General features: G+C 40.6%; 1 protein-coding gene across 1 annotated transcript in view; it reads left to right on the forward strand.

The window, feature by feature from the left end:
* Positions 1-8297, forward strand: part of LOC126390946 (B-cell receptor CD22-like) — a 31445-nt gene extending 23148 nt beyond the window's left edge. The window contains exons 7-11 of the mRNA XM_050045467.1: positions 3368-3628; positions 4989-5070; positions 5183-5243; positions 7322-7551; positions 7706-8297. Coding sequence (XP_049901424.1) covers positions 3368-3628; positions 4989-5070; positions 5183-5243; positions 7322-7551; positions 7706-7778 — 707 coding nt within the window. The 3' untranslated portion in view covers positions 7779-8297. The remainder of the gene's footprint in view (positions 1-3367; positions 3629-4988; positions 5071-5182; positions 5244-7321; positions 7552-7705) is intronic.
* Positions 8298-10852: the final 2555 nt, after the last annotated feature.

Genomic DNA, 10852 nt, shown 5'->3' on the forward strand with positions numbered 1-10852 from the left:
AAAAAGTAGGCATGATGGTTCATTTCAGATATTTTAGCAAGTTCTCTAGAAACGGCGTTTTTGGGATTGAATATTTGAATAGGCTATAACAAATATCTAGAACAGCCGAACTATCACGTTATTATCATTATTATTATTATTGGTGGGAAATTATAACAGAGGAATATATTTGCCGTTTTAATATCAAGGACACTTCTGCGTTTTTGTGTGTATACAGGAATGTTAAAGATATCATTGAGGAAAACCAGGTTGACGTGACGTGATTGAATCAGGGAATCCGTGTGTCCACCACGGGAGAGGATTCTAATTGAGTTTACATTGGCATTGTTTTCGTGGTGGCAGCACGTAATTTCAACCCATTACGTGCTGCCACCACCGAATGCGGTGTTAAGAGGTCGTGGTCATTTCACATATTTCTGTGAGATCAGGTTGGACAGCTAACACTAGCAGCAAAGCTAACATCAGGACGTCATCTGTTAAAAGCCTCCCGTTGTGGGATACGACATGAAACTACTCCAGTTAGCTCAATAATGTTGTAACTAAGACATCTGCTGGAAAATATTTAGAGACCACGTTTCTTTTAGGTGACGAAACACCACATTCAGGTCATCAGAAGGCTGTCATAGGTTTAGGCAACAAAAGCACTTTGGATAGTGATTTCGGTTGAATGCTAATAAAAAAATGTAATTAAAAAATAATGCTGTAGTCAATATGAGTGGATACTTTATAGCAAGACTGCCTGATTGCTTTTTTGGTGGAAAACAACTGACAATATGTTTTCAGTGAACATCTTACTGAAAATATAAATGAGCTGTCAGTGCACATTTTGTTGATATGATCAGTATCAACATTTATATTCAATTAGTAGCCTAACATTCCTTCATTATGTTGATAGAAAACTTAATAAGCTCTGCATTGCATTTTCCTCAAAAGATATTTGCTGTTTCAAATTAGTTGTCTATAAAGATAATTTCTTGAAGACAGGGCTGCAATGTCAGGCTTCAGCTGTCCTATTTGCACAAATCAGCCTCCAAAGTTTTTCTGCTAAGAGACGTAAAATCTTTGCCCAGGGTTTAACCAGTGTTTTAGTCCAATATTCCCACAAAGTGTCCAACCAATCACAAGAATAGAGCAGAAACTGTAAAAATATTGGAGCTAAGAATTTGGCTTTGATTCAAGTTAACATTTTATTTGTCCAACTACAAAGTAAGATATCGAGAAAATGCTTTTGAAGACACTGAAAAGATGCTGCTGGATAATGGCTAAACCGTTTGATCTCCTAAAATTTTTGTAGAACACTAAGCTAACCAAATTATAAACTGACGCAGGAAGTGTTGGCGTCACAAATGGGGCCACAGAGGGAAATGTCCTGATGGTATGTAGGATTCTTACAGAGTCATAACACTGGCAATAAACCCACACAGAACTACCAGGACATAAATACCTACTCAGTTCGCCTAACTGAGACATTTTCATCGTAACAGAACTTACAGCTTTAAGTTATGACTCATAATCCAGATATGGATAAATATTTGTGGGCCTATGATATGAAATACAATAAACAAATATTGAGGTTTGCGCAACAAATGAAATGGTGTGTGATTAAGTCACTATGACGAGCGCACATTTAAGGGGAACTAATGTTTTTTTTCAACCTGGGCCCTATTTTCTGATCTACTTCTGTCTAAATGAGTGATAGGATGTTCAATATTTGACATTTCTCCAGTACGAAGCTGAGTGATAGGATGTTCAATATTTGACATTTCTCCAGTACGAAGCTAGGGCTGACCGGCCTGCAGCCCATGAGCATGCGCTATATTAAATAATAGGGCACTCAGACAGCGTCAAATAACGTCAAAATACGTCCACTAAAAGTGAATTTTTTTCACACAGATAGGCTCGGATTGTTAGTGTAATTATCTGACAACATAACGGAAAGGAGGAATGAACGTCTGTGTTTACCTTTAGCTGGATTCAGACATGTTCCTCTGCCTGTTACTGCTCCCTCTCTCTCCTCATCCGCTCTTCAGTTTCAATGAGCTCTGCATCTGCATGTACATGTACTCCGAGTTCAAATAAATACGGGCGGTCATCAAATTCAAATGGCTCATCCAGATCCAGGGCGGTCATCAAATTCAAATGGCTCATCCAGATCCAGTTGGTCAAAATTGGGTAAAAATTCAGCCAAGACTACTCCAACAGAGTAACTCCTCGCGTTTGTAAGGTCACTCCAGCGGTAACTTCGTGCAGCAACTCAAATCTTGGGAGACGTGAGATTTCAGAGCCAGACTTTCACTCTCTGAGTGTTTTGACTTGCCACAACAAACATGTCTGAATTTTTACCCAATTTTGACCAACTGGATCTGGTCAAATGTCAAATATTGAACATCCTATCACTCATTTAGACAAAAGTAGATTGGAAAATAGGGCCCAGGTTGAAAAAAACATTAGTTCCCCTTTAATACACTGCAGCTGCAGGCCCACCTGCCTGTTCCCAGTGTGCCGGTCAGAGGGAGTTATGCATAACAACAACATTCTGTGCCAGCGTTGCTCTGCAGTTGTAGGGGAAGTGAACGGAAACACATCCAACATATACTAACACCACCCAGATGTGCTGATCACCAGGATGGGGGAAAAAACAGACTAGAGGCCAACTTCTCATTCCTGCAACTTTCAAGCAGCCGTAGGATGCAAAAGCATAACTGGATACATTTTAGATGTTGCAGGTATATTAAAGGAAACACACTAAACATGATAACGCACAGTCCCAGATATGCTGATCACTGGCACGCTTCTACAATGTAATGTTTAATGACATGACAACACACAACAACCTTCGGGGGCTATTCTTTCTGTTGGTGCACTTGTAAGAGGGGGTAGAGATTTTAAAATCAAAAAATAATCTATTACAAAAATAGTTACAGTTACTAAAAACCCACAAGTAGTGTAGATAAGACCTTAAAAAAACCAATAAGTTAAAATAATAAAACACTGTTTACTAAAAGACAATGAAAAATTGTCATGGAAAAAAAAATACATAAAGCACACATAAAAATGTTCTTGAAAATGTCCGGGGAAAGCAGCTGGAGGATTAAAAACAATCAGCTGTCCACACACAGTTTCTCTGCGACCATGTTGGGAACCTGCAGCACAGCTTTGTGATCTCCAGTGAAGAATTAGTTGAAAAGGCCTCAGATACGTTATGGCAGTATGTGTTATTTGGTACCCCTCCAGTAGGTGGCAGTCATAATAATGACCTTGTTTCCCTCAGCTTAAAACCAGTCTTTTTTTTTTTTTTAAAAATCAGCTTTTAATAGTATGTGTGCACATATTAGGAATTGACTTTTTGAAACATTTTGTCCTCCAGATGCTCCAAAGCTTCCCTCTGTGTCAGTGAGTCCCTCTGCTGAGATAGTGGAGGGCAGTTCAGTGAATCTGACCTGTAGCAGTGACGCTAAGCCAGCAGCTAACTATACCTGGTACAAGGAGGATGACGACTCACCAAAAGCGTTGGGGCCAATCTTTGCCATCACTGACATCAGAGCTGAACACAGTGGGAATTATTACTGTGAAGCTGAGAACAAGAGAGGACGGCATAACTCCACTTTACAATTGATTATTGTATCAAGTAAGTCATACTAATGTGTCTGCCCATAGCCCAATCACTTACACTTTATCTTAACCTTCCAGTTAAACAAGCTAATCACAGTACAAGCCTTCTTTAGTTACACCACCTCGTTTAGATCTGCAATCTTCAACTACCTAGCAGAGAATTCAAATAGCTGTCAACATGTCTGCCTTTTTTGAACTACTTTAATTGGGGCAGCAAAGTGCTCCAAGCCCAAAGGGACCGACCACTGTTGTACAACAGAGTAGAACGGCTTCAGACTTGGCCGTGCTGAAATTCAACCCAACTGCTTCACACTCAGCCATCTCAGTGTGCCCCGAAAGTCACAAACTGATGAAGAACAATGTCATCTGCATAAAGCAGAGATGTAATCCAAAAATCCTACAGATTCTGTCCATGACCATCAAAAACTGAGTCAATAACAAGTGTGACAAATGTGTGCTCACCTTTTTCTGATTCAGATGTTCAGGAGGTTTTTACCGTGAGCCAAATTATCTGGGAAGGTCTCCTCCTCCTCAGAACAACAGACCAGGTGATTTAAACCACTAGAAACAAAGCCGTTAAAGCCGTTTTACGTTACAAATCAGTGTAAGCCCAACGCTGCATATTGCAGATGGGCTCCTCACTACGGTGGCTGACACGAAAACCTTATCTGGAGCCAGTGTTTGGTTTGTCTATTCTGGGCAACTGTAGGAACATGGCAGTGCAACATAGCAATTTCCATAAATAAATACCTACTCCCTATGTAGATTCTTATTTTCAGGTCATTGCACACTGAAGAAAACATACTTATAATATTCTATTAAATTCCTGCCAATATATCCCCCTAAATCCTACACACTGGACCTTTAAGTTGTCTGACATTTTGCCAGAATCTCTAAGTCCCTCCCTGTAGCATCTCAACCTCCATTTCCCTAACCTCTCCATGGGTGCATTTTAGATTCCTCTGGAGGTGGCAGCATTCCTCGTCAGGCGATCTGCCTAATCACCACAATGGGATCAGCTGACAGAGCTGCTCCAGAGTCCAAGACAAAGAGTTTATACTGTTACTAAAAAGTCCAACATAATTCTTTAGCCAGAGGTACAACAATGGTCAAAGTTGGACACACAATTGTCCAAGCATTAAGGACCATCAATATTGTTTTTGGCACATGGGCTGTTTTAAACACCTTATTTTTGTGCAGTCGGTATGATAATTTTCACCTTGTGGGACACCAAAGCAAACCTACAGTTCACATGTCACTACTTAGAATGCTTCTGTCTGAGGATCTATGATTTAATGTGTAATTATCAGTTGCTAATGGACCAAAACAACCTGTAATTCCATAACTAATTGCTCTGTTTGATTGCTGTTTCACAGGATCAATGAAATCAGTAGCTGCTGGATCAATCACAGCTATTTTTCTGGCTATCATATTCGTCTTAGCCTTTCTATTCATCAGGTAAGCAGCTACATTTTTCTATGACTTTTTTCAGTACGCATCTTAAATCCAGTCGGTTATTTGGTCATTTTATTTGATGATTTATTTGCTTGTTAATTTTTTTCCTATCCAGAAGAAAGAGGTCCTTGAAACAAACCCCCGAGCCTAGACAGAGACCAGACGGCAACGCACAGGTGAGGAAGAAGAGTTCAGGTATTTCCCCACATCTGTTAAAAACCAGAGTACATTAAAAAGCAACCACCTGGAGGAGCGTAGCTGGTGACTACCAGAGCTGACACACAGAAGGGTGCAGAGGTCGGCCAGAAATTTGACAAATAATGCTTTATAGATAAAAACATACCAGTGCTGTTGTCTGTGAGTGGTCAATGATGTCCAACCCACCAAATCATAAAGAATGCAGTGATGAGTAAGTGACTTTGCATTTGTAATAAAACATAGAGATACATGGTACACTGAATCAAGGCTACATAAAGTGGAGGTTTCATGCATATACAATATGTCACCTTATTACACGGCTCTATTAAAGGCTGTATTCTGATTGGTCAGTAGCGGCATTCAGTGGTCTGATATTACTCTGATATTACTGTGTAATTACACAGTATTACACAGTAATGGTCATCTAAAATAAAAGCCAATCTTTACTGCTTCCTCCGGTGTTGTGTCAGATCCTGGTTCCCCTTCGGGCTGTATCTCTCCTAGTGTTTCCCACGAAGCTCTGCCCTGTTTAAAAGGTGAAGGAAGCCCGTATGTGGAAAGACGTCACCTCCGAGATGTAGAATGTGTATTATAGAAGAGAAACACACATTTCAGGGCCGCTGACTTGTATCATCAGAACAGACATGTCCTGTGATTTCCTTTCATATTTAATAGAGGGGGGGGGCAATACCTGACAGTAATATTCTCAGCTGTCAGGATGTGCCTGCTGTAAAGGGTAAATATAATCATAGAAGGCTGAAAATCACAGGACATGTCTGTTCTCATTATACAAGTCAGCTCCTTTCATATTTAATAGAGGGGGGTGACCGTATCTATAAGTACAGCTGTCAAGATGCCCTCTGCCACAGGCCTTTGCCACCTTGGTCTCGAAAAAACCCAGGGAAAACCCTGAGAGATAGTGTTATTAGAGATTTTTTTTTTTTTTCATATTTAATATTTTTATTTATTCTTTTATTTCATTTTTAAGGTTTGGATATCTGTGAACACTTATTTGAACAGAATATAGATACCGATATTGTTGTAAAGGATGTTGTGTTGTTAAGAATAATGTTGGGGATGTGCACTCTTGTTGAAATAAATCTACATTGTGAAGCAACCCTTATTGCACTGAACTGGAAATATTTTAGAAAAATACACTGAATTACAAGGCTTTTAGAGAACAGTGCGCTATTGTAGACTTAACATGTCAGGTTATAATAGGTTGTGCTCTAAACTGGGCCGGTCTGAGCCATGAAACTCCAGGGCTGAAAATGAGTCCCACTCCGGCCCTGCTAACAGGAGTAGCAATATGTACATTAAATGAAAGCTTTGTCATCTATTCATATACCCAGGTACTTGTATGAAGTGTATGATACTAAAATCACCACGCAACTGTGCATGAGCTTTTGAGAAGACTATAAACTTTGTTCTCAAAACATTAAAATCAATTTTAAACTCAGCAGAGTGCTTTGTAATGACTGAAATGCAGTCTGAAGCTGCATTATAATGCACTACGTCTGTTAAGACAGAAAAACACAATGTAAGTCGATCCTGTTTATTTCCATTTGATGAACCCATAGCCGTATGTCTTTGTTATACTCTTTTCCCCTTTGCTCAGTCTTAAATGATTAAGTGCTGATACGTGAGATAATGTTATGAATATTTTGGGTGATGTGTCTTTGGCCCTTTAATGTACCTCTTCATCTACACGTACATGTTTGGGTTTTGTAAAGAAAAGAGGAATCAGGTAATCCTTGAACTTTATTGCCCTCTGCTGGTGATTAGTAGGAATTACAACGTCAAAACAGAAGTGATCTCAAACCTGTGGTTCACCATTTGGCTTTGAAAATGAGGCCTGAATCCACAAGAGGGAACATGAAATAAAGGTTGAAACCAGGAATTTGGAGATGTGAAATAACCCAATCACCTTTAACCCTGCAATATTTTACTACGCGATCATTTTGTGTTTATACAGGGCAATACAAATCATACTTACAACTTTACCTGTGTAGCTAAGGACTCAAGAACTCTTGTCTTTGTGCTGTTTACCCTACAGGCAAACATGGGTGCAGTGTATGACATTCCTCCAGCTCCAAGACAGAGAACACCATCAGAGCAGCAGGACGACCTCTGCTATGCCAGTGTGAGCTTCTCTAAAAACCAGGAAGATCCTCTCTACTCCAACGTCAGGCTAAACCAACCCAACAGACACAGGGAGGAAGAAGAGGACGAGGATGATGTGGAGTACTCTGTTGTTAACTTTAACTGTGCCGGTGCTGCCACAGAGTGAGTCCATGAGAGTTTTCTTTGCCACATAAATATAATTCCCATCATTTTATTGCAGCTGAATCCTTCTGTTATTTTTTAAACCTGTTCTGATTAATATTGGGAGTTTTCTGAGCTCTTAAAATAATTCTCAAAGTCTTTTCTTCATTCACAGATCAATACAAGAAGAGCCTGCGGAGGATTCATCTGTACTGTACAGCACAGTCCTTAAAAAACCAAGAGTATGAATACAACACGAGTCTGTGGTCTTTTAAACAATGTTTCAGCAGGTTAAACAAAAAGTTTTAAATAATAGGTTTGAGACGATAAACTGTATTAACTGTTGTTATGACATCCAGCCTCGGTCATTTCTCTTGAGTATCCTAAGACAGAATTAGATTCAAGATGTTATGAAGGAGCATCATTTTACAGCCAGTGCTGCTAGAACATCTTTTCACGTACATGTCTCTGTATACAGTATATCTTTACCACAATGTGTCACTGATCTCCTGTTTTGTTTTTTACAGTTCATCAGTTGTTATTGTCAAACACTGTGAATATTCCTCTGCTCATTCTCCCATTTTTTTTTACTTCTGCTGTAACACCATCAAGTTAGTGTTTTAATTTCTCAATACACAACTTAGATGGTTTTTATTTACGGTGGTTCTGTGTGTATTCTAAGCCTGTGACTTATTATATTGACTGTACTGATTTTTATTGTTTAAATAACCTGATATTTTATTGAATAAAAGTATTCGGTTAATACATCGTTCCAACTGTCAACATGTTAATGTGAGGTGTTCAGTGTTCAAACTACGGTGGAACCAGCTCTCCTTAAAGAGATGTAAGCTCCCCTGAAACAATAAAAGTTTGTGGGCATCTCAAAAGTGATGGACGTCAATAAGTACTGATCTTAATGCATCCCAGTACATCTGCTTGGGAAACCATGAATACGTGCAACAAACTGGTGTTTGTATGGCAGGTTTATGAGCTTCACAGGCATCCGCACCAGCCAGAGTTATACTGGTGGCTTTACAGCCTACATTTTATTGATTATCTCTGATCCCCACGGTCAATTTGGTCGTTGCGACAGTGCGAGCAACACCGCTGACGCTAAGTGGTGCCAAGCTAAAACAAAACGAATCCTATCTGTTGCCTCTTTAACTCAACAAAGTGAATGATGAGACTTAAACACTGACAAACAATGAGCTGATTTAATGTGTTTAAGTGTTTGTTAATGACTTTATTAGCTTGTCTTACCAACTGTCTGCTTTTTACAGTGGTGTCTTTTGTGTCTGGTGAAGTGGAGACAAATTGCCACCCCTAGTGGACAGTAAAGATATTCTATTCTAGTCTACAGAGGACCTACCCTGGAAATCCAGAGTTCTCACTAGAGCACAATTTGAATTTGCTCAGCGAGTCACTCTGGCAATCAGTAATGATGCTCATTACCCATGCCGTTGTAGCCGAGCTGCACCAATCACATCGGTGTATCTGATATAGGCGGGCCAGAGACAAGCTAAACAGATGACGACAGCGCTGCGACGACGAAGTCCAGAATCAGTCAGTAAACACTGCAAGATGGCTACAGATGAACACCAGTTGTTTGAAACGGCTTTGGCCGCTACAATGAACGAGTTAGACTTGGCTTTTTCTCTAAAATTATGCTGATCTGTTCTGTACGACATCTATTGCACGTCTGTCTGTCCTGGAAGAGGGATCCCTCCTCATTTGCTCTTCCTGAGGTTTCTACCGTTTTTTTCCCCCCTTAAAGGGTTTTTTTGGGGAGTTTTTTCTTATCAGCTGTGAGGGTCCTAAAAACAGAGGGATGTTGTATGCTGTAAAGCCCTGTGAGGCAAATTGTGATTTGTGATATTGGGCTTTATAAATAAAATTGATTGATTGATTGATAAAAGAGGAACAGAAAACAGTGCTCGAATCTTTCCTTTGCAAGAGGGACATTTTTGCTGTTTTGCCGACCGGATACAGCAAGAGTCTAATCTACCAGTTAGCTCCGCTGGTAGCTAAGCGTATACGTCACCCCGTGTATTGTTCTGATTGGTTGTAGTGTTATCCAATTGCATGCAGTGATATTTTCAAATGCATGCTTGGTGCCGCCCCTCGAGTTGGGCCATTTTCATTACTCATAGCATGACCCTACATCTTTCTAGATTTGGGTCTGGATTTCCAGGCTACAGAGGACCTACATGAATTACCACAACATCATCATAATAATAAAAGTACACTGGATTTATACAGCGCTTTTCAGGATACTCAAAGATGCTTCACAGAGAACAACAGCAATAAAATAAAGGAGATGAACTAATTCATTGGGAGGTAGACAGGGAAATAATGCAGAAAGGGTGAAGTTGGCACCAGTAGACCTGAGAGTGCGGGAGTGTGCCGGTGGAGGAGCTCAGGAGATCTCCAGGTTGTGGAGAGCTTTGTAAGTAATGATGAGGAGTTTGAAGTGGATATGCTGGGGGATGGGGAGCCAGTGGAGGTTATGAAGGACGGGGGTGATGTGGTTACGGGCGCGGCAGTGTGTGAGAAGACGAGCAGCTGAGTTCTGGATATACTGTAGTTCCTTGAGAGAGATGGGCGGAGGCGGGCAATGTTCCTGAGATGGAAGAAGGCTGTGTTGGTGATGTTTTTGATATGTTGGTCAAAGAAGAGGGTTTGTTCAAAGGTGACACCAAGGTTACGGACATGGCGGAAGGAGAGCACAGTGCAACTGTCGATTGAGAGAAGGAAGTTATGGGTGGATTTGTTAAGAGATTTGGGAATGATGATGATGACTTCTGATTAGTCACAGTCAAGTTTGACAACGTTGGTTTGCAGCTAGGATTTTATTTCAGTGATGCAGTTAGTGAGGGTGGAGAGAGTAGCAGGAGTGATGGCTTCGGTGGAGATGTGGAGCTGAGTGTCGTCGGCAAAGCAGTGACACTGAAGTCCATGACAACGGATTATTTGACCAAGGGTGACAATGTACAGGATGAAGAGGAGGGGGCCTAACCTGGACATTTAAAGTCTTCCTTCTCTGCATGCTCTTTGTTCTCCAAACAAAGACAGCTATTTGACACCCATCTCCAGGAGGTCTCACCTCACACCTCAGTGAGACACAAGTCTCACAACTTGATTGGACAGGACTTTTACAGTGACATGTGACTCTGTGATGTCACAGGCATCTGTAGAAGGTCTGCTCCCTTCAGACAAATCTCGCTCTTACTCCGGAACAAACACCTCCCCCGACCTGAAGCCAGCTTTGATTTGTCTTTCTCTCTTTCTCTCTTTCTCTCTCTCTCTCTCTCTCTCTCTCTCT

This window comes from Epinephelus moara, chromosome 5 (assembly GCF_006386435.1).
Source record: "Epinephelus moara isolate mb chromosome 5, YSFRI_EMoa_1.0, whole genome shotgun sequence".
Taxonomy (NCBI): Eukaryota; Metazoa; Chordata; class Actinopteri; order Perciformes; family Serranidae; genus Epinephelus; species Epinephelus moara.